General features: G+C 39.9%; 1 protein-coding gene across 2 annotated transcripts in view; it reads left to right on the top strand.

Annotated features, from left to right (window-relative positions):
- The window catches only part of MAST4 (microtubule associated serine/threonine kinase family member 4), a 189598-nt gene that overhangs the window by 108680 nt on the left and 53932 nt on the right, over positions 1 to 26986 (top strand). For both annotated transcript variants that reach the window (XM_082301597.1, XM_082301596.1), the window contains 4 exons: positions 1252 to 1340; positions 13607 to 13676; positions 17463 to 17541; positions 24895 to 25052. In XM_082301597.1, coding sequence (XP_082157723.1) covers positions 1252 to 1340; positions 13607 to 13676; positions 17463 to 17541; positions 24895 to 25052 — 396 coding nt within the window. The remainder of the gene's footprint in view (positions 1 to 1251; positions 1341 to 13606; positions 13677 to 17462; positions 17542 to 24894; positions 25053 to 26986) is intronic.

Here is a 26986-nt window from a genome sequence, read left to right as displayed (position 1 = left end):
CTATTAGAGATTTGGGAGTGGCACTCTTGCTGCTTCACGAAGCATTTTTCAAGGGGAGGGTGGTCTTAGTGTTGGACTTTTTTTCCCCTGTTGTGGGTATATTCTATACTGATTTGATACTTAGCTTTTCCTCGACTTTTTTTTTTTTCCCCCTTCTGTATTACTTTGGAGTACTTCTGCATCTGTATTTCTTAAACTATTTATGCTATTAAACTCCATCCATTCTTTTGAGACATCTACAAACAAGATATGAATCTGCTTCTCTTGGAATCTGCTTTGATAATTAAATGCTTTTGCATATAAATTTATCTCATTTTAGTAATTTGGAGTTTTTCTAAGTCTTTACAGAAAAATTTTGATTGCAGTGCTGTAAACATTAGCATATGTACTGCAGTTTATACACAGCTCAGGTCTCTTAGTTCAGGATAATATTTTCCTTCTGCATGAATGTTTGGAGTGTCGGGGATTTATGTTTGTGAGAATATTCTTTGTAGCAGAATGAGGTGAAAAAGAAAACAAATTTGCCAACAAATATGTAAAAACTGTATGATGTATTTAAGAAAAACAGCTCCTTTCCCATGTTTAATAGATGTGTTAATTTACTCTTTATCTTGTTTAATGATCTTGTGGTATGGGAAATTAGTGGCTTTGCAGATTAAAAATGTATGAGTTAAAAAATGCATTCATCATCTTAGTTATCATCTGTTCCATTGACAGAAGGCACAGATGTGAAATTTATCTCAATAATTAGATTTATAATTATTATATCATTCTCAGATTGATAAATCTTGCTCTCTCTGGCAAGAGAGAGCAAGATTTAACATTAGTTGTGATTTCAAGCTACAGTTCATGCAACAGAAATAGGTTTAGTCATTGAATGGTGACTGTAAACTCGAGAATGTGTTTCACATTGTATTTATTTTTATATTTTGTAAAAAGCATATGGCAGAGAAATAAGCTGTAGCCAAAGAAGAATATTTTGTAAATGACTGTACAGGGAAATGCTGGTCATCGCAGAGAACAGCAAACGTGCAAGCCTGAAAAGTATCCATGGTGCATTTTCTTTGGAGACTTCTGTTTTTGCCATTATCTGTTATGATCGTTGACTTCCTGGACATGCCTACAAAACCAACAATAGCTCTGATTTTTAATAGGAAACTGGGAAGTCAGGGAACTCAGTAGCAGAATCTCAAAATGCTACATGCTGTATTTCTGATGCTAATGTCTTCTTTTCTCTCTTTTTGCCCACAGCTGTAGAACAAGTAACAGGAAGAGTTTGATGGGCAGTAGCCAGTCTCCAGCTCTTCCTCGGCCTCATTCACCACTCTCAGCTCATACAGGTGATTTTATAACTATGCTACTACTGCTGTTATGAAATTCTTAGGATGTCTCTATAACTGAAGGAAAACACACTCTATGGTTCTTTTCACTGTTTGTAATAGCAAAAAGTTGCACGTCGTTCCATCCAAATTTCTGTTTTCTGTTTAGATCCGTAAATCCTGTGCTATGATCAGGAGCAGTCCAAAAATATCATGTAGCTATTTTTTATTTCCCCACCTTGCGTTCTGATAGATTTTCTCTCCCCCCGCCACCATTTCCCTTCCTGTAGCTTGCACAATGTAGGAAAGGTAGTAGAGTCCACATTACATTGTGTTCCTGGTACTTCTGCTCCCCAGGATTTTTAGCGTTGGGTACTTTGCTGGTAGTTGCTGTGCTTCAGTTTACATGGCAATGAATTGATGATAATTTTGTTTGTCTTCTGTAGCACCTGAAACACTTAAAGCTTGAATGAATGCCCATAAAGAAATATTTTATTTATAATAATGGTCTTAATTTTTAAAAAGGAACATTTTTAGCATATCAAATCACATTTCCACAAAGGTTTGTTGTCTTTTTATTTTTGAGGGTGCATTGGCTTTAACTGCAGGCCAAAATGAAAGCCCCACACTAATCCTTGTGTGATCAATGACACTGAATGCTTTGAAGGACTGCTCTCAGGTAGATGTGAAACAAGATGAGATGCAGAGCTTCACATGAATTTTTGAAGTATATTAAGGCGTCTCCAGTTTTCTTGTGGAAGCCAGCATTGTTAGAGAAAATATGGTGGTGATTTTCACTCTCAGAAGCAGCTGTCACAACTAGGAATCCAGGCAATGTGAAAATTTGTGAAGAGTTCAAGGCAGCAGAGCATTTAAAACAAACAAAGGAAAACATGGTGCCGACTGTTTTGGAAGTGAAAAATTAAATCTTGGAATGCTGTTTCGGGTCTCCCAAATGCAGAAATTTCCATTTATAAGAGGAGATTGTGGCCACCATAAAAACTGTCTGGTTGTGCTGTGCTGCCTTGAGGAAAGCAATAACTATGCTTGCTCTAGTGTGTCTGCTGAGATAAGTGACTATACCACCTGATTGGAAATGGGAAGCTTGGACCAATGATGCCTAATAAACTCAGAAGTATGGACTGGCCAGCACATGTCACCTGGGATCTGCATATAGGTTGTTTATTTTATAAACGCTGGAAAGTTCCTGTCTGTCAGTGGACTTAGGCTTTCAGCCAGTTGCTTCATCTTTTGAATTGATTTCTCAAACAATAAAAGAGAAATAATATTGCTATGTCACAACTACTGTCAAGTGGCTCTGAAATTTGAAAACCAATTCTGTAAGTAAAGACAGATCAAGTGTAAATGGTTCTTTTGCATCAACTCAGCAGTATGTACTGTGTATTCAAAAACGTAATACAGAAATTTGACAGCAATACAGTAGGTTCTCTTATTTGGATACTTCTGAAGGTAGGTGTGCTAGACACTTGAGCAGCACCAGTAAATATTATATATGTGATGAGAATTTGCATCTGTGTGGCCAGCTCTCTTATTAGCTTGCTTCTGTGAATGGCTAAATATAGTAAATATTCACACAAGCGTTGGCTCCTAGCTCATCTAGCTAGTGTGCCTAGACAAGTCTGTACATCAAATCCCTGTGAATGTCATCGTAAGCCACGCAAATAAAAAAAGATGCAAATGTCCTTAGTTAAAAATTTTCGTCTATGTATGCAGTAGGAGTTACGTGTTTCAAGTGTTTGATGTCTATAAATCCATGGTAATGTCAGATTTAAGAGGCTGGATTTATATTGATACTGCTATTTGTGTGTTGTCAGAGCTGCCAGATGTAAACTGCACTTCCTGCTGCTCTCTCTGGTGGCCTGTACTGAAGGCCTGTTTCCTTGCAAAGTGTGGTAGAGGGTGTGTGTGCTGTACCGCTTGCTGGGTTTATTCTTCTTGCCCCTCCTTGGCTGAGAGGGATTACTCCAAGTCAGAGAGGCCTCCTTGACTCCACTGAGAGAACCTGGTATATCTCCTATCCAGCTATATGTGATTGTAGGGTCTTTTTTGAATCTGAGATTCTCCTAGAAAAGTTCCTTAAATTGAAAGTTTTTACTTTACAGCCTGCTACTTTACAGCCAGATCATCTACCGGGAACATGTACCTCAAGCTATAAGTCTCTGAGAGACTGGAGATGATCCTCTAAAACCTTCATGTATTTCTTACTAATGTTTGCTGTTGGAGGAGGAAACAACAGAAGAGGGAGAGACAAACAAAAGAGTTTCTAGTCCTTGAGGAGCATGTAGTAAGCTGAATGTGCAGCAAGGTGTCAGTGGTTGCATTTACTGAAAACAGGTTTATTCATCAGCCTGTTCTTGGCTGAAGTGTGGTAATAACATTTTTGACAAATATGTTCTTGTGAGATTATGAAGAATTTGGAGGACTTTGGAGAGCACCTGCTCTGAAGGAATTTTTCTTGCGTGCTTTCAGAGTTCAGTTTCATTCAAGCAATCTACCCAGGTGAGTGTCAGCTCAGGAGCAGGCTGCGTGGATGCTAACGGCTGATGTAACTTTGTGACACCATTGCACAATTTCTTGTTGCTGGGTTGTCAAAGGAAAATACTGGTGGTTCTTGTATCTACCTTTTACAGGACTCAGTTTAACTGATGAGAAAGCTAGGAACTTCAGCCATTGAGGACTCTTCCAGTACCACCTATCCTAGAAACATTTAGCTTCGTCACATTGCATCTTTTGCTGGGTCACTCTTTTCTAACTCAGTTCTGTGCAGCAACAAACCTACCAACTGTCCTGTCAACTTTCCTGGCTGCTTAATTCCTGTTTCACCTTCTCAACATCTGTAAACATGCATTGGGAATTATTCTTGGTCGTCTTTTCTCTTACTTCTATTGTGTCTGTTTTTGTTACTTTGCTTCCTGCTGTAGAAAAACCTTAACTTGCTTCCTTGAGTTAAATCAAAAGCACCGGTGGAGATGTGTGGCCACTTTACAAGGTTCTAGTCTCTTCATCCTACCTTCCCATTCCTTGGGGTTCTCAAGGGCATCATTTAAAACACAGAATTTTCTTCTTCTGGAGCAAGGAGAGGTAGTGTTTTATAGGTCCTCTGTAGTAGGAACAGGAGCTATTTTGAACCTACAGAGTCAGAACATTCATGTCAGCCAGCTGAGTCCTGGGTCAAGTAGAATTCTGTCCGGCACTTCTCATTTAAATGTGATTAGAAACATGTATTCCCTTGGAAATATGCTTGGAAACCGTGATGTGTACTTAATATCATTTTAGGACAGAAATTATGATACTCCATTATTTCTGTTCATATGCTGCAAGATTACATTTTACTGTCTTTTCATGTCTTGGAAATTTAACTGGGCTTGGTATGTCAGACTGGCATCAGATGGCCCTGCCATGGCCTATCTTCTGACATAGTTTTAAGAACAATCACATTTGCTTTAAGGTGAGAAACTGGAAGGGAGGTCTCTGAGGCTGCTTTCAAGGTCTGGACATACTCTGAAGTCACTTTCCTTTGATTGTGGAAAGGAAGTGCCCAGAGGTTTCTTGTTGGGCACTTCCCTGATTCCATGGAACAGGAAAATGGAAGACGTCATCTGCTATGATTTGAGTCATTCAGATGGAAAGATGGATAGATTATGCATGACCCTTATTGTTCATGCTCTTTTAAAACCATTTTGGCTTCTTGTTTCATACCATCAATACTTTTTTCTGACAGATCTGTTTTTCTTGGGGTACTGGATCCCACTATTGTACTCCCTACTCTCAGGAGCTCCATCCGTCTCTGGGGAGAGTCTGCTGTTGCCTTTACTGAAAAGAGTTCCGTTAATTGCCGTTATTAAAGTGGACTAGATTCTTAGTGTTTGTACTAAGTTTGTATTCTTAGTTGCCAGCTGGAGTTAAAGCACAACAAAGGGATAAGGACCTGCAGTAACAACTAAGTACCATGCAGCTGCTCACCCACTCACAGCATCCTGCTACAGCAGACGAACAAATTAGAAAAAAACTGAAAAGTAAAACTCCTGAGTTGAGACTAGAACAGTTTAATAATTGAAACAAAACAAATTAAAATATAATATTACTACTGAAGATAATAATAACAACAACAATAATTGTAATGAAAAGGAGAGTGTGTCTATAATGCCCAAGAAAAACAAGTAATCCGCAGTACAATTGCTCACCACCTGACCAGTGCCCAGCCCAACCCCCAGCAGCAGCCAGCCACTCCTGACCACCTCCCTCCAGTTTACGTTCTGGCCATGATGTTCTGTGGTGTGGAACATCCCTGTGGCCTGTTCAGGTCAGCTCTCCTGGCCATGCTCCCTCCCAGTGTCTCTCGCATGTGTTCACTGACAGGGAATGGGACACTGAGAGGTCCTTGGCTTAGGGTGAGCACTGCTCAGCAACAACTAAAACATCAGTGTGCTACCAGCATTACTCTTGTGCTGAACCTAAAACACAGTACTGTACCAGTGACGACAAAAAAAATTCTTATCTCAGCCAAAATCAGTATGCCCTTTACTCTAGACTATTTGACTATAGTCAAATGGAATCAAAATTGTCACATCCTTGAAAATCCACCCAGGATCAACTTAGTTTATGTATCATCTTGATAGTTTTTAGTGTTACCCTCAGCTTTCTGTATAATCCTGATGAGATTGTTGGCATTGCTTGGGAATACATTGCCCCAGAGGTATCTGAAGCGAGTATTTTCATTTCTTGTAAGGACACCCTTGAATTCCCTAACAACCTTTTTTCCCTTTGACATTAATTCATTGCTTATCGAGAGCAAGCAAAATACGTAGTTAGTTACCTCTGTTGGCAAGTCTTACTTGAGATGGTTTTATTTGGACCACTAGTTTAAGCTACTTGGGTATTTTTCCCCCGTGACCTCCCATCTCTGAGGGCAAAAAAGTGCTATGAGTCCTCTGTGTCAAGTGTAGCAAAGTGAGTGACGGTATATTCCAGAATCTCAAGTTGGAGCTCTCTTAGAGTGCACTGCATAAGCACTTCTGCCAGTGTCTGTGGCTTTGCTCAAGAGTATTTTCATCTTTGATATCTGCAGAGCAGTCATTTAGAGGTCTGGCTACACCTTTGGAAACAATTTGCCATTACTTCAGATCTCCTGAAGAGCTCAGGTAGCTCCTGTTTAATATAAACTGGATTCAAGTTAGCCAAAATAGATTGGATGTGAATAGGATTTTTCTATTTTAGAGGAAGAGCATCTTGGATGTAATCATACTTCTTCAAGGTGCATTTTATACCCATGTTCTTCTTTGTAGTCCTGTTTTTCTTCCAGATGCAGTCTGAACTGGCGGCACCAGCTATTCCTTAGTTTAGATGGACTTCTTTGAGGATGACCAGTGGCCCAGTTTTAGGGTAATAATAATTGTCCTATATGAGAAAGTCTAATATAGAGATGTCCGGCAAATTCCTCCCCCTCCCCCCAGTGCTCATTGTTTGCTCTGGAGGTAATAGAAGATTGTTCCTAGGGAGTTTGTTGTTAACAGATGCAAGGTGATTTGGAGAAACACTGAATACTTACGTGGAATTTTTTAACTGTAACCCTAACCATCCCAGTCATACTCAGATTCACGTCGGATAGGAGAGGCAGTGAGACAGCACCACACTGATGAAGTAAGTAGATTGAGCAGAGTAGAAGTAGTGCATGAGTAGCACTTGTCAGGGAAGGGGCAGATTTGCTTGTAAGCAACAGTGACCATAAAAGCTCCTGGGCTACAGTAAAGAGTTATTAGAGCAGTAAGTAGTCCAAGGCTTGGGAGCACAGAGAGAGTTGTAAGGTCTTTGTGTGGAGAGGATAATAAAGGGGACTGGAAAAAGACAGTGTGTACAGCAGGTAATACATATCTCTGTTGTGTATGTTAATTGCTAATACAATATATGCAATTCCATTTTGCTCTATGCCCAACCTGTAGCTACTTGCAGAGATAATTTGTGTCTGGAAAGTCAGACTTTAGTTTGCAGCTGAAGTCTCTTGCTATGCCTTATGCATACATGTAAAGATCACACAGTATCAGCTTTCACTACATAAAGTGTTTCTGTTTCTTGCAAAAATGGAAAACATGCCAGGTAATGTCTTTAGGCTCAAACCTTCATAATTATTAGCAGCTGTCTTAGGTTAGTTGTCTGGACATCCTTTACCTTTAGCATTTGGACTGGAAGCTGGTGGAACCTGCTGAAAAGTACTTCTAATTTTTCCATGAGCTGTTGAATACATTGAGAATTGTGGGAAACTGAGTTGGAGCATTAACTTGGATGGTACCTGGTACCCATGTCATTAATGGGCTTTTCTAGCTGACTGTCTGGTGCTGTGTAGGCAGGTCATCTGCACCACCCAGCCTGCAAAGTGAATGATTATAATCTCAGCAAGTCAGGGCATTCAGATGTCCCCACCTCAGCAGTCACAGGAGCTTGTTCATGTGGGTGATACTAACCCCTAATGATTAATAGTCACATGTGGTGCTTTTTAATTGTATCTGCTGAAAGAGCAAGATTTAGCTGTTAGTAGCAATGCTGTAAATTTTATTTGTCTGTATTTTAATAATATTCCATGTAGTGCTACTGAGATGCCTAGGACAAGAATTGTAAGTAGGAAATTGTTTAAGGGGATAAAGACAGGGCTTGTGCTAAAATGAGGAATATTATAAAGTGGGAGCGGAGGTTATCAGTAGAGTCCTCAGGTTTTGTTTTTGTGACCAAACCTTTTTATTCTTCTCATAAGTGACATTGGCATAAAATTTCTGTAGCTGATACAAATTTGGCAGACATCCAGTATGAAATAGCATTGGGGAACTGTGTTGAAATAAGTGAGTGATCTCAAGGACTGGAATAAAAAAAGTATGAAATTATATTGCAATATGCAGCATTTTGTACTGGGAAGACCTGTAACAGAAATGTCGTATGATGAACTGTGAACTCACCTATTATAAGGAGTTTAGGTAAGGATCTGTCTGCATTTTCTGGATAAGATGATGTTTGCAAGGACCAGTCTAATGCATTTGAAAATGAAGTCTCAGATGATGTATAAAGGAAGTAATTTTCAATTTAATTTGGGAAGATTTCATGCCACCGTACAATGTCCTGGTTAGATTTCATCTGGAACACTGCATACGTTTATGGTCATAAATGTTCAGGTGGGATCATGTGGGAAGAAGGGCTGGTAGGAGAGAATGTGGGAGATTTCTATAGAATACTGAAAGATACTGCTTGCTTTCCTTAGAAATAGAAGACTGGAAGATGGTATTGTCATCTAAACCAGTCAGAGCTGCGTTTTTTTTTTTTCCCCCTTCATAGAATAGGAAGTGAAACACATGCTGGCCATATATACTGGAACATGAGGGGTCTTAAAGAATTGTCTACCAGGTATAGCAGGGATGAACCTGACTTTTTCTATGGGATTAAATAAATCCATTTAAAATGTAAGGCCCCAAACAACTCGCTCAGTGAGGTTTTTTAAAAGGGCGTAGGGTTTTTCATGTACCCCGAGTTGGACACATGGGAGAAATACCGACAAGATATTCTCAAGAGGTCAAAACAACAACTTCACTGGCAACTTTAAAAAATCAAAGAACTTGGGCAAAAGGTTTAGTGCAACATTCAGTCAGCATGAAACACTTCTCAAAGCGCTGACTTGGTCCATTCAACTTAGCAAACACTAAGCCTGTTTGGTTTTAAGTTATTCAGAAATCCTAAGAAGAGGGAATTAGAAGAAGGAGAAAGAGGGAAAGACAGTAAAGATACAGAAGAGCCCATGCCCAGTTACTAACTGCTGGGTTCCAGCAGTGTTCGGATAGAACTTCCCCGAGGAGGCAGGGTCTAGACAATGTGATGGCCTTGTGTTTGGCCTTAAATACCCCTGGCCTTCCTGGCCCTTTTCCCCAGGTGGGACTTCCAGTCATTTGGCCACTCAGCAGCTGGGTTAGGGGCTCCAGAGTTGGAGTATGGGGCATTGCCTCTGCTGTGCCAATGACTGGCATCTCTGTTGGGCTGGGATACAGGCTCTAGGGGGCTGGGGGTGTTCAGGGCAGGGCACTGCCTTATCAGGGTCAGGCCCGACCTGCTCCTTTCCTCAGCACACATGCACCCCAAAATGCTTTGAGACATTTTGTCTTGTTTGATTTTTGTTTGGAAAGACATTAGTCTTTCCAGTCTCTCACAACTGGATTACATGATGCAATTGCCTAAATCAAAATTAAAGTTCAAGAAGGTTTTACCTCCACTTGTAATCCTTTTTCTAGGATTTTTCAGGCTTGTGTAGAGCTTTCTTCATGGACACTGGTAGAGTCCTGGCTGTTCATACTCTTCTCTTACTATGTCAGGACTTACTGCTTGCATCAGATAATTCTGTTTGAGAGATGTACTTTAGTTAGCAGCATTGAAGCGTAGTAATGAATAAAGCTGTTTGCACCATATACTTTAAGGGAAAGAAAGACTATGTAAATAAATGAGGCCCCTTAGTGTGTTTTTGTGGTGAAGTATGGAAATGCTAAAAGCTGGGGTTTAAAGCAGGGTTCTGAATTTCAGATTTTAAAAGAAAACAGAAAGGAAAATAATACAGTATATCAATTACTCTGACTACTGTCACATGTAGAATTACAAAAACAGTTTTGCTAGAACAAAACTGTTTATTTCGTCTTGCTTTTGGGTGAAGTAAAATGGTTATGGATATTTCAAGTCATCTTCTACTAGTTTTAGGACAGGAGAAGAAAATCTAAGTGGTGTGTGACATGCAGATAGAAATGAAATCCCATAAAAATATAGCACTGCCAGTATTTAAATAGTGGTCGGAACATGTAGAGCTTTCTTGCAAATGGATTTAAGGATCATGGAGACCTTCCTTGCCATAGCTGGGGAAAGTCAGTTGCTGATTTCAGGCATAGTTAATCCAGATTTTTAAATAGCCTGAGCTCCTCACGTGAGTGAACCTCTTTGGAAAGCACCTGCAGAAGTACTCAAAATTATTCTACTGCCCAGCTGTACGTTTTGCTGACTGATGCTGTTTGTTACGGTAAGAAAGCCAGACCTGTAACTGCAGGTGGGTGATACCTTTTTGTGTGTTGTTCATTTAACAGTATGGTCTCATTACCACGTAAACTAACACAGAGGAACATAGGACTCATGGTTATATTGTATTAATGTGGCTCTGATGTACCGTGGCACATTTTAACAAACTTCAAACTCGATTTGTCTTTTGATCCATCAGGAATTTGGGATAACAATTATCATTAATCTAGTATTCCCTCAGTACTAACAGAAATTCATAGCATCTGAAACGCTTTAGTTTTTAAGTAGACAGCTATTAAAAATACATAAAAATATACAGTGACTGTAATATGCTTTTTTAAAAGATTTGAAACATCTTCCCTCTGTGGCAAAGACACAGGATTTCTTGAAGCTACTTGCAAAACAATCACAGTTGAATTGATACAGTTTTCTTAACAATAGGTGCTTGCAAAGTGAGCTACCCTGTGTGTTGTCATGAAGCAGAGTATTGTTTTGGTATGTTGATTGCCTATTCATCGTGTCTCCCAGAGGATGCTGGAGTTAATTATCTAATGTCTGACCACCAGTCCAGTTTACTTTACCAGATCAGAAACACAGACAGTAATCTCAGTCACATAGAGATACTGTAGGACTAAAACATACAATACAAGCAATCCCAAAGAACAGCGGGTTTGACTCATAAGCAAGCACTGTGCATATGGACAGAGTTAACTGGCACTGGGTTTTATTTGAAAGTCTCCCAGGTATTGACTTGCACATGGGTGGATGAATGCTATGATGGATGGAGGTCACATATAAGACTCTGCTTCCAACCTGTCTTGCTGCTCTGGACCTGCACACCTTAAACCTGTAATAGCTAGCACGTGCTGTTTCTCCAGTCACTAGGGGTTTGAATTTGTATTCTTTGTTTCCAGGTTTGTGTGAGTTCTTATGACTTTTAGATAAACCTTCAGGATTTAGTATCCAGGTATTATGTGTATGGCGTCACCAGTCTTGTTATTTTAAAAGCTGATTTGCTATTGAAAGTTATGCTTGCAAGTTGATTTTCCTAATAACAGGATCTGATGCTCTTCCTGAGTAAGACTTTGACTTCTTCAGGTTTTGTCTGTAAGGAAGTGATCTTTGTTGATTCTAGCAACATAGTTTTGCAGCATTGTCTCCACAAATCCAAATCCACTGCAATAGCTATAAAATTGCTGCATTGTTGAATAATATTTTTTTCTTCTATATGAAATTTTTGCATATATTTTAACTCATGGACAGTAAGGCATGTCCTTGATTTGTGTTAGAAACATATTTATATCCATATATAACTTTAGCTAGCAAAGAAAAGGAATTGGTTTACAAAGTTCCATATTCTGATTTTTAAGACTGTTTCCTGTCAGAAGCTGTTTCTGTTTCACTATATTTAGCCTAATTATGTGCTCTTCTACCAGGGTTCAAGTTAGCTTCTTTGTCTTTTTTACTTATCTAAGTCCACAACATACTCCAAATTACAGCCGATTTTTTTCTAGTGCAGCAGTTAAAGTTTGTGACCATGTTTTATCTGCACAGTGTTACAGTATGTATTTTTTTAGCTTATCTTTGTTAAGTAAGCTTTGGTAGCAGCAAAAGAAATCCAGTTAGCTGTTAAATTAAATGAACTGTTGCTGTCAGTAATTTGGTGTTTACAGTTGATGCAGGATAAGAATAAATTTTGTTGGTCTGCAAGTAAAGATTGGAATCTGTGGCTTCAGATTTCCTCTGCTCCAGCCCCCTTCAGGGAATGAAAATCCTTGCCACCGTGGAATTATTGAGGCCCTCAGAAGTGTTTGAAGGGTAATGAAGAAGCTGGAGTCTTGAGGGGATGGAGAGAATGTAGGAAGGACATAATTCTGGCGCAACAGATAAATGGGCAAAAAAGCGTTGGCAGTATTGGCGAGTGAGAGTGGAATCCATGTCTCTTGGGGCTATGGGAAGAGCAGCTGCAAAGATGTGATTTAAACACAACTCAAAAAGCATCTTGCATCTGCTTCTAGACAGAAGAAGAGGGAGATAGTGAGGGGATGTGTGTTGATCTCTGTTTGGTACCTAATTGCTCAACGATTACGCTTTCTCATATGGCATTAATGCAGTCTATTATGGGCATCACTGTGATAAATGCGATGTTAATTAAAACATTTGAGTAGAAGTCAAGGCCACTTGAAGCCCTCTAAGGACTTAATCTATTGTGCTGGCCTTTTCACACACAGGTAGTAGTTTTCCCCTCAAACATTTTGCGTTGTTTCTAGCTGGCTACAGAGGAGCTATTTTTTTATCAGTTGCTTTTGTTGCAATCTCATTTATGTCCAAAAATAAAATGCTACAACAAATATATTATTTTTTTTAATGTATTGCTGCTGTCATTTTAAAGAAAAGTTTAAGGAAAGATTGATGGTTAGATGTATTCCAGTGCTACTTTAAAGTTGATCCTTTTGGCTTTTTGTGGGGGTTTGTTGCCATTTTTTTGGGGAGGTGGTGTTTGGTTTTTTTATTTCGGGTTTGGAAATTTTTTTTGTGTGCATCTGGTTGTTTGGGGTTTTTTTTATATATTCTGTGGGTTTTTTGGGTGTTTTTATGGGTCATTTTTATTCTATCTTCAAATAAGGTTTCTGGTCCGCAGGAGGTCAGGAGTTCTAATAGGAAGAAGTAACAGACCCTAAAGTTAAAACCTGTTCACAAAGTGAAGTTAAGGGTAAAAAAACTCAGTCCAGTGTGTTTTGTGAGCTTGTTTGTTTTCGAGATAGAAAAAAATGAGCAATGAAAAAAAAAATTACAATAAAGCACCCGTGGAAATGCTGTAGAGACTTTGTATAAGGGCTAAATATGTTTGATTATGATCTTTCTATCTTTCAATGTTTGGTATGATTTAAGAAAGCAACCTTTTTTTCTGACATTAAAAATATGTTCTTTCAAACTAATATACTGGTTTCTTTAAACATAGTTAACAAATTGTTTTGAGAATTTTCAAATTAAAGAGCTAAATGAACAGTTCCCTATGAGTTAGAAAATCCAGTCACTAAAATCCAGTATAAATGAAACATGAGTTGAAATAAGATTCTATTTCAGAATTTATTTTCAGAGAGACTGGGAGAGAAGAAATTCTGAAATTCATTTTTAACCTGCTGGAAATGTGTGGATTAATATGTCTGAATGTTTTTTAGTGAGTTGTCTTCACCCCACCCTCTAATAATAATTTTTTTGCGTATCATCTCTAACAGGAAACAGTCCTCAAGATAGCCCTAGGAATTTCTCTCCCAGTGCCTCAGCCCACTTTTCTTTTGCACGAAGGTAAGAGGTTGTTGGTAGTATTCAACACACATTTTACATAGAGGAGATATTGTTGGACCCAGATGTAAAAAGTGATTGCAAATACATCTGTCAGGTCTATCACGTAGAATAGTAAGTATTAGCTCACTTATGTAAACTCTTTTAAACCTCAGCAGCAACAAATTACTGAATGTGTGATGCAGTGCAAACATGTATTTTTGAATTTAAAATAATAGATTAATGATTTAATTGTAATGAATCTGATTCAGGCATTATCATCTTACCTCCTGAGATCTGGGGGAACTTTAAACTACTTGAAGGTTTCTTCTTATATTTTTCTAACTATTTAAGAAGTGCATTGCTTTTAAGAGCACTATAATAGAGGTCTTGATTTCAGGATTTGGTTTTACTGACAGCAGCAATACCACTACCATGCCTTGAATACCTGTCATTGACCTGTTTCAGTATCTGTATCACTGAGACAATCAGCGTTGTCACAGAAGTGTTGTGAGGATTAATTAATGTCAGTAGAATTTTTGAAGATCTAAAGTGAATTTGAAATGATGTGTGAAGTAAATCATTACTAAATAAACCATAACCAAAGTTGATAGCATGTCATGGGAGACTACATATTCATGCCAGTGTGGTTCCCTATCACTTAACACCTTGTCACGCTACTTCCATTTGTGTGTTCATTAACTCCTAAGTCTGTGAAGGTAGGCAGAGTTTGTATGTTTACCCAAGAGTATATATATAAAAAATGAAATCGGAGTGCTTAAGTAGTGTCAGGCATGTAACTGTTGGGTTTGCAGTGAGCTATAACTTGCCTGTAAAGTTTTAGTTACTTTATTTTGGGAGATCACTAAAGTAGCACACACAAGTTCTCAAAAGTAAGTGCAAGGAAATGGCTTTTTTTTTTTTTTTTTTTTTTTAAAGCTGCAAAGGGGTGAAAATTTGCATTTTTAAAACCTGAATCTAATTCATTTGTGACAGTAGATCTTGTGAATCTTTCTAATAGCTTGTGATGTTACTTTCTTAATCAACTCCTTAGGAAACCTGAGTATTTCTTTTGAATTTACTTCCTCTTGATAGTTTTCCTTTTGTCAGGGATACTACCTCTTCAGAGATTACATTTGTATGTGAGCATATTTTTCAAAAGATTCATTAAATCCAGAAATAGGTTATAACGGAAAAAGCAGATGCGAAAGATTGAGCAGAAATACAGCAGTCAGGAAATAGTTTTCCTTCCCCACCCATAATAAACAGAAAGTTTAAAACATTATACTTTTGCAAACCTTAAAATTCAGAATTAATTTAAAAAAAAGGACTTGTTTACCAATGTTTCATTTGGATTTTGACCTCTCTAGAGCCCTGCAAGGAGCTTTAAATAGATTCTTTAACTGAAGGACATTTCTCTGTTTTAAAAATATCTCACCACTTCTGTGGGATTCAAGAAACCTTTAGAGCAATTATCTGTGGAAACCAATTTTGTTCTGTGTTTATATTGAAAATGCTTGATGACAATGAAGTTTAAAACTGCATTAATACAACTTTTTCTTCTGAATTTGGTGTGTCTGTTGTGGTTGTTTTCCTATAACCTGTGCTAGGATGAATTTTCATAGTAAAATGCACGGTGGTTAATGAGAGCAGACTTCTGACTTCCTGCCTTTTCTATTACATTTTGTATATTTAATGGATATACAAAGGGAGGGAAGGACAAGCGTGGTAAAGCAGGTTGAAGAAGCAGAGGCAGTGGTGTAGGAGTATGGATATTCCTTTTTTATCCACTGCCACCCAGTCCGTGGGGGTAGCAAAAAGCTGGGAAAGTATGAGGATGTCAGAGAGAGGCAAAGGCTTTGAAGCCTCCTGTGAAGCCGTTCCCTAGTGTAGCCATTTCTCATCAGGTGCTGGCCATGCTATGGAGCAGCCACAGCAAAGGGGCTTCCTCAGGGAGGTGGCCCTCTGCCATGCTGCCAGCCGGTGGACAGGGTTGGAGGCAGCCTTCCCCAGCACCTCGGCACCAAGCTGGAGGGTCACCTTCCTCTGCCTGTTTCTGGCAGGGTGACCAGTGCCCAGGAATAGCCTGTGCCTCTGAAGCTCACCACTTCTGCTGTACATAAAAGTCCAGTATCTATGAACCCATGGGTAGGTGATAGACTGTACTTTTTCTAGAGCTGCTGGAAAGTGAATAAAACCATACTGTATGACAGAGGCAAGTGGTGTATCAGAGTCCAGGGGAAAATGCTGTAGGGGTTTGCTCCCCTGTTTTTCCCATAATCTGTTAGGGATGTCTCCTATTCTCCCAACTTTGCCTCCCAGATAACTTCCTGTGACAGCCTGTTCCCACCCTTCATGGCCTTTCTGTGTGATGCAGGTACCCTGTTCACTCTGAGTGGCTCAGTTAGGAAGTACTTCCTCTCAGATGCAGAATACATGGGTCTCACCCATGTTTAAATGCTGTCTTAAGTTCTTGTTTCAGCTGTCAACAGCCAAGCCAAATTAAGAGAAAACTACTTTGGGAATGGTGCATTCATCTGGAAGTATCACTTACATACCTGAGTGAAGAAGAGAACCTAAAAGAATGAATTAACAACAGGATTATGGCAGAGATGGAAGATTTTTGCACAGTTCAGTATTTGACACAATCAGCAGTCTCTAGCACATGTGCTGTTCATATTTTAATATTAATAATGTACTGTACTTTCTTTTCTCACACTTTATTTATACAAAGTCCCAGAGCTTTGATTGTAATTTGTGGATGAATAAATGGATATATTGGAAAGAAACAAGGGGCTTTTTAGACAGTTAGCTTGAAGGAAGGGACCTCTTAAACCTCTGCATCAGTAGGTTTAAGGTTCCTGATTTGACATGACTTCAGTTTTTTGAAATTACACTTCAATTAATCTTCAGTTCTTCAGAATTTCACCTTTTGTGTCAATGAGACTTGGGAGATGGTCTTTGTAAAACAGATCTTCAATTCTCCTTTCCTTACCATTTGTTAATAAAAATGTCTCCTGTTTTGTTATTTATATATTATTTTGCCTTTTTTTAACACATTTGATTCAATTGTATTGCAGTCATGGGCATCGAAATGACAGGTAAATTCTACCTTCTCAAATATCCAAACACTTTTTTAGTTTTCCACTTTGAATATTCAAGTTCCATGTTGTCTTTGTGTAGATCACCTCAGACAGTGAGGAACATAAATCGGGTTTTGGTTATAATTTATATATTTATTTTATTTTTTATTCCGAGTGAGCATGATTTTTCCTGAAGATTTGTTTTTCCTGATTTATGTATGTAACATTTAACATTTAGGTTTGGTTTTACCTAATCATTAGCCTGCTAGTTTGCTGGTATCCTGTACTGATGCTGCAGAAGAATGCACTACCATTTTATATCAGTCAGACTGTGGTGGTTATTCTGTGGCTCCGAGCATTGTGGTTTGCATTTGTTCACAATTTTTTAAATTTGCTTCTCATTAATTTTCATCTGATGGACCTAAGACTTGTGAACTTCTGTGGTGCATTTCTGTTTGTATTAGTTAGACATCAGTTCTGTGGAGCTGTTCATTCTCTTTGTGGTTGTTTCATCTCATAGATTTTTAACTAGAAAAACACAGTAAAAAAATTCATCCTTGGTGAATGCTGGTTTATTGTGGTCCCCTGTGAAAGTATACTGTTTATTAGAACCCCTGTTTGTATCATGCTTTTGGAATGCAATTTTACACAGTAATACTTTCACAGATGTTTCTGTGCTAGGATACTGCAGTGCTCATTTGACTAACTTCCGTTCCATAACTCTCAGGACTGATGGTCGCCGCTGGTCTTTGGCTTCTCTCCCTTCTTCTGGCTATGGTACAAATACACCCAGCTCAACTGTTTCTGTAAGTATCCATTTTGCTGTGCTGATAGATTTCTTTTGCGTGCTCTAGCTTCTCAAATGTAGCATGCTTCTCTTAGGAGAAGACAACGTAGGTTTTGTTAGGGTTGGTAGATTTGGAACTAACATGTGATAAGAAACTGCTTTACTTCACTGAAATGAAAGAACACTTTATGCAGTGTGTACTTTGCTCAGAGATACTTTCTGGCAGTGAATAGTGTTTAACTGCCCCCTTTTGATCTGCCTTATTTTAACCAAATAGTAGTTAGGTATCAAGTCATAAGTGAGGCTGCCTTGATAACAAGAAGAACGAGAAATTGTATGACGTGATTCATCTGTGCTGGGTTAGACTGCTGTCTTAGGATGGGATGAATCACACATTTGCCTTTCTTTTCCTTTGGCAATTGATAGGTGTTAGTGCATGATAGTAGTTTAGATACCTAGCATTTCAGATGGCTGTAATCAGAATGGAAGAATCATTTGGGGTGCATAAGAGAGTAAGTCAAACTTACTAATTTTTACGTTTTAGATAAATTGTTTCGATGTGATTGTGGTGGTTTTAAAAAACAGCTGGGAATTAAACTCCAAATAAGCCACCCCCATTTTCCCACCCCACTCCTGTGAGAGAGGGATAAAGGCAGAGACTATGGGTTGAGATAACAACATACTGAAAACCAACAGCTAAGGAATAAGAAACGCACATTAATGGTAACAATATTAATAACAAAAGTTACAAAAGAGAAGGTTCTTTACACACAAAAGGCGCTCAGCATCTCAGCACAGTTCTGTGTGACTGCTGAGACAAAGACAAGATGACGTTTGCTCTCTGCGGCTTGCGTTCCCTGTCCCTGAGCCCATAACAAGAAACAATGACGGACAAACCCCCGAAAAAGCTGGATTGTCCATGTTGCGCTGTCTGCTGCCAGACTGCTGGGCTCGGCTCCGCTCCACTCGGGCTCGCCTCTGCTGCTCTTGTGTCAGGCCCCCTGCCATACATGTACATCTGACTCGTGTGCCACAGCAGGGCCGTAAATCCTGCTCCAGGACTTGGGAGCAGGGCAGTGGGAGAAATACCAGCCTCTACTTCGTACATCTTGCACATCTCCATACTGGAGAGGAAGGACTGTCTCGCATTACAACCTGGGACAAAGCTCTTGGTTGCAATGGTCACACCTGAGAGGCTGCAGAGATAGAGTTGTAGAGGAAGCCTGCTTTGGAAATAGCAGATAGTTGACACCTTGACAGTTAGAGCACATCTGCTGCAGCAAAGGACTTGGTCTGTAGACCCAACTATGGCTCTTCAATGTTGTATGCCTTACATGCCTGTAACAGGTTTTTTACCTTTTGTGAGTAACACATTTTAGTGATATCAGGGTGATAACTGATTTTTTTAAGCTGTTTCTTTTACAAATAAAGTAGGCTTTCTCTTCCAGTGGGTTTGTTCGGTTTTTCTTGTGAAACAACTGAGTTTCACATTCTGTACAATAATGAAATACGACCATTTTGTGTTATAATCAACTCTTTATTTTTGTCCACAAAGACTTCTGGAAGGGCAGTTCTATGTGTCTTAAACCATGTTGAGCAATTTCATGTATCTTAAGAACTTTTCTTCTAAAGCACTAATTTTGACCTCTGCTTTCTTTTCTGTGTAGATGTTACTTTTGCCAAGTAAATTCCTTGGTTTCACATTAATTCCCTAAGCACTTTTCCATAGGGCATGTTCGTATACCTCTTACTGGAGCTAGATCAAATATGCTTTGCTCATCACCTGAAATATATTGACATAAGGAGTTTATATCAGATAGAAGTAATTGCCATAGAAACACCGTCACTGTTACAAGAAACAGGCTTGTGCTAGAAAGGAGATTAAATGCTGTGTCCAAAACAGATCAAAACACAGTTTTAATTTTCTGTCCATATTCATTTCTTTGATATCTTCAATTTTAAAATGGTAATTCTAATTCATATACTTTTTTCCCATTTAGGTTCACTAGCTACTCTAGGCATTCTGGAATGTGAGAAGTTTTACATGGTATTTGCATATGCTGTCCATATACTTATGGACTTAGATGTCTTAACTTCTGTAATAGACCATTATTGACTTACCCCATGATTATTTCTGACTAGAATGCATAAATATTAAAATATTTCTATGTCTTCCCTAGCACTGAGTAAACAGTTTCTTTCTTGTGGAAATAAACCTGTTTTTCCAATAAATACATTTTAATTTTGTTGAAGAAAATATCGGTAGAGAATTCATGTCATAAATATCTGTGGTGTCCCACTTAAGAGTAAGGGAGCATCCAGGATTGGTGAATACTTGTGGTCGAAAGAAGTGACAGAAGTCAGACAATCCACAAAAACTCACTGAGTTTTATTAGTAAATTACACACCTGGCATAGCAATTGGTATGTGTAGCGGGTTGAGTTCGAAACCGGGCGGAAACACCAATTAAATGTAGTGGGTTTGGTTCAAAATATTCATTACTTACTTATTTTCCTTCTGTGAGATAAGAATTAGGCGAAAAAGCAAAGCAGGCACAAACCTTAAACAGTTGCAGTACAATGAAAGAGCTTTATTACTAATAGAATTAAAAGTAAAGAGAAAATAACAAAACAAAATTAAAGCAAATTTCCCCCCCCACCCCCCTCTTTCCAGCACTTCTCTCCTTTTACCCAGCTCACACAAGGATAACAGAACATGGGATGTTAGTCAGTGTTCCAGTTCTTGAAGAGTCTCTCTCTTACGCTTAAGGAAAAAAAAAAGTTTTCCTTCAGTTGCACATGGTTCCCAAACTGCCACCAACAGCAGACCCCCCCGGAAACAAACAATCTGCTGTGTGTAGAACATCTCTTCCATGAAAAATCTCACAGTTCCTTCACACTACAAAACATGGGCCATCACATGGGGTTATTCATCTTTTTAAAGATAAGTTATTTTGGCCTGCACACGAAGGCTCTTCTTTGCCACAAGTCTCTAACAGCCTCTTACTACTTCTATATAGCCTGGCATAGGCACTCTTCACAATCTTCATGGGCCACACATGAATTCTCCATCCCCCCATGTTCTTCAAATGGATTAAAGAGACAAACAGTTTGTGGTATTACAGTTTCTTACCACAGCATGCAAGAAGGTTTCTTTTAAGCTGCGCGCCAGAATCGCGGCACCGCCCTCTTTTCTCCCACCGCCATTTCCAGCTCCGTCCCACGGGACTCACTTCTCTTTCTCTCTGACTCTGACGCCGCCATGCTGAAGGGTGTTCTTGTTCAGGCTTTACGGTGGGGAAAGCCTCGCTCCCTTTGTGCTGCTGGCTGCGTGGTGTCTTCTTCAGTTCAGCACGAAGTGTGCTGGCTGCAGACAGGAGGCTCTGCTGGCTCCCGTTGGCTCCGCCGGCTCCGCATGGAGAGGAGAGGGACCCGCCGGTCCCCAGAAGCCGCGCTGGATGGGTTTAGCTGTGAGCAGTCCATGGCTGGTTTGAGCTGCCTGCGGCTCTGGGACAGTCCCCCCCAGCCACCCAGGGTCTGTGCCGCAGCGTTGGGAAAGGGGGAAAGGGGCAGTGGCCCCGGCCCGGCGGGGCCGGGAGGCTCAGAGCCCCCCCCCACCTTCCAGCAGGTGAGCTCCGACAAAAGGGGAAGTCCCGCCTGTCTGTGCAGTTTAAATATGTAAATTGTGAGAAGCGTAATCGGTCTTAAAGACTGTCCATCAACTCAGGGTCAACCCAATACAGTATGTTAGTCTCTGACCTGCTATATAAGCACACTCCAGTGGGTTTTGGATAAAGGGGTGGGGTGAGAAGGAAAGACAAAAAGAAAAAAAAAGAGGGGAAGGAGGTCACCAGTCCTGGTTCCAGCATTAGTCCAGCTGAGGGGGTTTCTAGGGTCCTGGGAGTGCCCCAGGCTTGCAAGGGAGGTACCATTTTATATAGAAGTTGTCCCATCCTGAAGGTGGGTTTCTCATTTTCTATGCAAATTAGTTATCACTCACAGTCCATTCTTCCAGGCCTTTCTGGAAATGGGTCAGAGGGCTTCAGGGGTCTTTGGTGGTCTTGATTCCCTCCCGTTCTACAGTCTATGCCTGCTTCTCCACCTAATTTTTGTGTTTGGTGTACTGAGTTGTGCTTATCTCCAAGAGGTAGAGAAAAGACCTTTGTCCCAGAAAAGTGCTGTCCTACCTCCTTATGGCCCCTGGTCCAGTCACATCTTGTTCTTTCTCACAGGGTATCACTGCCAACAGTCCTTGTCTGTTGTTACCTGCAGTCCTTGGTTGGTGCCACAGACACCCTGCTGTTGGTGTTTTGAGACATGTCAGCCTTTACCATCTTGGCTTCTGCAGTATCCCATTGTTAGTTTCTTGTTCTGTTTTGCCAAGGAATTTGCTATTGCTGATCAGCCCTGCAAAAGCAGTTGGACAGCCTTTGAATTCTAAATCTAATCACTGTTTCTTCACTTCCTAGTAGGGGTGTTTTTCACTTTCTTCTTTCACCCACTGGATAATACATGTGAATCACAAAACCAAAACTAGGAGTGTAGGCATCTAATTGATTTCATGTACTTTTTCAGAATCTGAAAGAGCTAGCACAGTGCAGCCTCCTCCTCCACATTATTACTAATTGTTAGAGGCAGTGTGAGACCAGTTCATACAACACCCTAAATGTACATATGGAGCACTCCCTTTTCAGTGATGGATAAATAAAATTCACATTAATCCAGACGTGTATCAACCAGCAAGCAGAAAGAGTTTTTATACATCACAATAGAGCACAACTTTGGCCTTACAAGCAACTGAAAGTCAAAGCCGAGGCTGAAGTGTCTGTAGTTACCACAGTTACACTGAGGCGAGCACAGCTCGCTGTTTCTTGTTAGCCTGGGGTTTTTTTGTTCATTTGTTTTTTAATATTGAAAGTGATGGAATTACCTATTTAATGGAAGCTCATGGGTTTAGAAGCGGTGTAAGTACCACATATACCTTTGTTGTTCTCACAACAAAATCAAAATTAAAATACCTTCTGCTAGATTATTCAGTTGTAAAGAAGCTCTTGGTGTGTCGTATTTTAGCACAGCTGGATCAGATCTTGGCAGTTAGAAGATGCAGTTGACATGATTGTGTCTTCTAGGAGAGCAGGCCTTATAAAAATGATGAAGTGAGATAATACACAGCTGCATATTTTTCAAATCTGCTTTTCTGTCTCCGAAGAACCATTTGCATTTCCATAATGCACTATGGTTGAACATATTAAAAGTACTTTAACTCTTGTGTGATTTCTGGAGAATTAATTCTAGAATGTCAGGAGAACTAATTTTTTTTAGGAATTTTGTTGTGAGAATTTTCAGATTTCCACTGAAATCAGAATTTAGATCACCAAAAAAATGTAGTTTGTGCCTGTGATGATCCTGATAGAGCTGAGAGTGGTTACCATTAGGAAAATGCTCACTTCAGTTGTGTTGAATCTAAACTCTGTGACACCTTATATGAGGAGAAGTGTGACATGAGTTATTTCACCACTGATCCCATAGTCCCCTGAAACTGAAGAAAGAGGTAGAGAATGATTTTATAGGAATAGCCATCTGTGATGCTCTGTATTGGGAAATTCTCCTGGGCTAGAGTATCTTTTATTTTACAGAGCATGGCTGTAGGAAATACACTGTGAGGTTAACAGCAGCTAGCTGCTATAGTGTGAGGTAAGAAAGAACTTACCTATGCTGTATGCTGAATCATGCATGGTAATGTGCTAAGGCAGAATTCCATGCGTGAGTTATTGTAGCTCAACAAGTTACTACCTATCATGTGAACTGTGGTAAATTCTTGGTGTGCATGCCTCCTAGCCCACAGCAAAGCAAGGTAACACAGTCTTGCTAACTTCAGCTTGTTCTGATGTGGTGCAGCATTCCCATGTAGACCAGTCCTTCTTAGCCTTTTCTGCCAGTGGGTTTTCTTCTTCTTTGCTTTTAGGAGATGACTTCATGAGATCTAGTGCGATAAGAAAGCTTTTCTTGAGCTTCTAAGAGTTAGGATATTAGCCTTTACCACACAAGTTGCCAGGAGGTTAAAAAGACTTCTTAGTTTCTGGTTATTGTCTGCTGACCTTAGCAATGCAGGGCCGATATTTGTACAGTACAAAAGTTTACTGATTTGCCTTGCTAGAAATTACGTAATAAAGAAACTCTTTACTGTGTTTGCCTCCATTAAAAGAGCACCCAGGTGGGGGCCTTTGGTGTTCAATATAAGCCAGATAATAACAGTAATGTGCACATGTAAATTGATACACAGAAGAAATTCATTTTATTGAGAAATCCAGCTAGAAACTGAAGAGCTCCAGAAAGACATCCAAGTTTTTCAACTTCTTCCCTTCTGCAGATAAAATATAAAGAATGTCTGCATGGTACCAAGCAGCTTTGTGCAATTATACAAGAATATTTATGAATCATCTAACTTGAAAACAGTTTTGGTACCAGAAACGGTAGAGCATTTCTCTATGTTTGTCAGACCACATTAGCAAGGCTGGTTGTTAATACTTTGAACTATGTATGTGTTCTTTAAAAAGGGTAAAAGATCTAGGCTCACGGAAAAGTTCAAAGTTCTACCTTCAAGCACCTAGCATGGCTCAGGTAGAGCTGCATAAAAGCCCGTAAAATATGATAGTATGGTCATTTGCACAGCTTTTGTAATGCAGCTCTATACACAAAATCTTGCAAGGGTAGTTATCATGGTAGCACTTTCAATTTCATACCTGTCTGTATCTTCCAGTTCTATACTAAGTGGATGGTTTGAGTGTAATTCCTTTCACTTTTTGTCAGCCGTATAACCTGTCCTGATAAATGTATTGAGTTCTCTCACTTTATTTTCAATGTACAGTTTTTATAAGAGATTAGCATATTATTTTTTTCAGCAAGATTTTAGATAGTATTTAATTTTAAGAGCATTACTAGTGTCATAAATATAGATAATGAAGTACCTTTCTTATGACGATTTATAGCTGGCATTGTGACAGTAAGTTGTACTTTACAGTTACCATACTTAGGCCATCCTTCTCCAATAATTAATTTTCAGCAGATTCCATTTTAGCTATTCTTATGTACTGTTGACGTACAGACAGTACTTTTGCCTTAGGAAATTCAAATTTTTGAAATGCAGTGTGTCTTCGGGAACTGAAGGGGTTCTTTTTTTTAATATTTACTCTATACTTAGCTCATGGGTTTGAGACTAATTATTTATTTTCTTCTTTAAATTGGAATTCAGGCATGAGACACAGTAACTATAATTTTTAATTTGAATCACTATTCATGAGCACCAAACATGGTCTTGAAAATGTTTTTTTTCATTCTGATGGAAGCTTGTGCGTTCTCTTGTGCTCTTGTAGTCATCCTGCTCATCCCAAGAGAAGCTACACCAGTTACCGTACCAACCAACACCTGATGAACTACATTTTTTGTCTAAACATTTCTGTACCACTGAGAGCATTGCCAGTGATAGCAGGTGCAGGACCACTGCAATGCGCCCTCGGTCCCGAAGTCTCAGGTGAGTTTATGTATCTGAAAACAGGGCTTGGATCTAAATTACACATACTTTGGGGAGAATCATGGTGGTGTACATTGGGGATGGGTACTGGTTTTGAAATGGCTGAAATATAGTGCAAGAGGTACACAACTGAGGCTGAATTAAGAATAGTCCTTTTAAATACTTGTTCTGGTTCTGATCACGACTTACTTCAGTGGTAAGTGAATGTTGCCTTATTGTGAAGGCAAATAACCTCCAGATGCTGTCTTGAGGACCTAGTCATTAATGATCTAATTGCAGTATTCCCTTTCTGAATCTATGTACCTCCTCCGTCTTTGGTAGATTAGCCTGTGAACGTCTGTATTAGCCTGTGAATTGTCTGTATCAGTTCAAGGACTCGCCATTGTGATGTCTTGAGACAAAGTTTAGTATTCAGTTTTGACCTTTAAGAAAGACAGAAGCCACATTTAGAATCACAGAATGGTTTAAGATGGAAGGGACCTTAAATATCATCTCATTTCCACTCCCCTGGTGTGGGCAGGGACAGTTCCACTAGATGAAGTTGTTAAGAGCTCCATCTGGCCTAGCCCTAAACACTTCCAAGGTATGGGGCATCTACAACTTCTCTGGGCAACCTGTTCCAGTGTCTCACCACCCCTACAGTAAAGATTGTCTTCCTAATATCTAATCTAAACCTCATTTCTTTCAGTTTGAAGCATTACCCTTTGTCCTCTTACTGCCCACTCTTGTAAAAGTACCTCTCCTGCTTTCTTGTAGGCCCACTTGTGTCTTACCTTGTAGGTACTGGAAGGCTACTATAAGGTTTCCCTAAAGTATTCTCTTCTCCAGGATAAACAACCCCAACTCTCCCAGCCTGTCATCATAGGGAGAGGCCTTACATCCCTCTGATCATCTTTGTGGCTGTGTTCTGGACTTTGCTCCAGCAGGTCCATGTTTTTCCTGTGTTGAGGACTCCAGAGGCTGGAAACAAAACTTTACATGGTGTCTTTTGAGATCAGAATACAGGAGAAGAATCAACTGCTGGCTGTGCTTCTTCTGATGCCGCCATGATTTGGTTGGCTTCGTGGGCTGTGAGTGCACGTTGCCAGGTCTCGTAGAACTTCTCACCCATCAACACACCCAAGTCCTTTTCTTCAGGGCTGCTCTCAGTCTGTTGTTTGCCCAGCCTATATATGTGTTTAGGATTGCCCCGGCCTAGGTGTAGGACCTTACACACTGCCTTGTTGAGCTCCATGAGGTTTGCACTGGCCCACCTCTCAATCTCCTCACCATTTCTAGGTCCCTCTGGATGCCATCGCTTCCCTCCAGTCTGTCGACTGCCCCACACAGCCTGGTGCTGTCAGTGAACTTGCTGAGGGTGCCCTTGATTCTTCTGTCCATGTCCCTGCCAAAGATGTTACAGAGTGCCAGTCCCAATACTGACCCCTGAGGAATGCCACTTGTCACTGGTCTCCACTTGGACATTGAGCTGTTCACAACTGTTTGAATGTCACCATCCAGCTAGTTCCTTATCCACCCAGTGGTCTGTCCATCAAATCCGTGTCTCCCCTGTTTATAGACAAGGGAGTCATGTGGAACAGCGCCAAATGCTTTGCACAAGTCTAGGTAAATGACCTCAGTCTCTCTTTCCTTCTTCACCCACACTGCAATCCACTATAGAGGACCACCAGATTGGTCCAGCACAGTTTGCCCTTAGTGAAGGCAGTTGTCTTTTCACTGATGGCCTCCTTATTTTCCATGTAACTCAGCACAGTTTTCAGGAGCATTTGCTCCTTGATCTTACCAGGCACGGAGGTGAGAATGAACAGCTTGTAGTTCCCCAAGTCTTCCTTATATCTCTTTTTAAAAATGAAGGTTATGTTTTCCCTTCTCCAGTCACTGTAACTTCACTCAACTGCCACAGCTTCTCAAATATGATGGATAATAGCTCAGCC

This window comes from Coloeus monedula (genome assembly GCF_965178545.1).
Source record: "Coloeus monedula genome assembly, chromosome: Z".
Classification (NCBI taxonomy): domain Eukaryota; kingdom Metazoa; phylum Chordata; class Aves; order Passeriformes; family Corvidae; genus Coloeus; species Coloeus monedula.
Note: the sequence above shows the minus strand (reverse complement) of the source record. Positions and strands in the feature narration are given on the sequence as shown.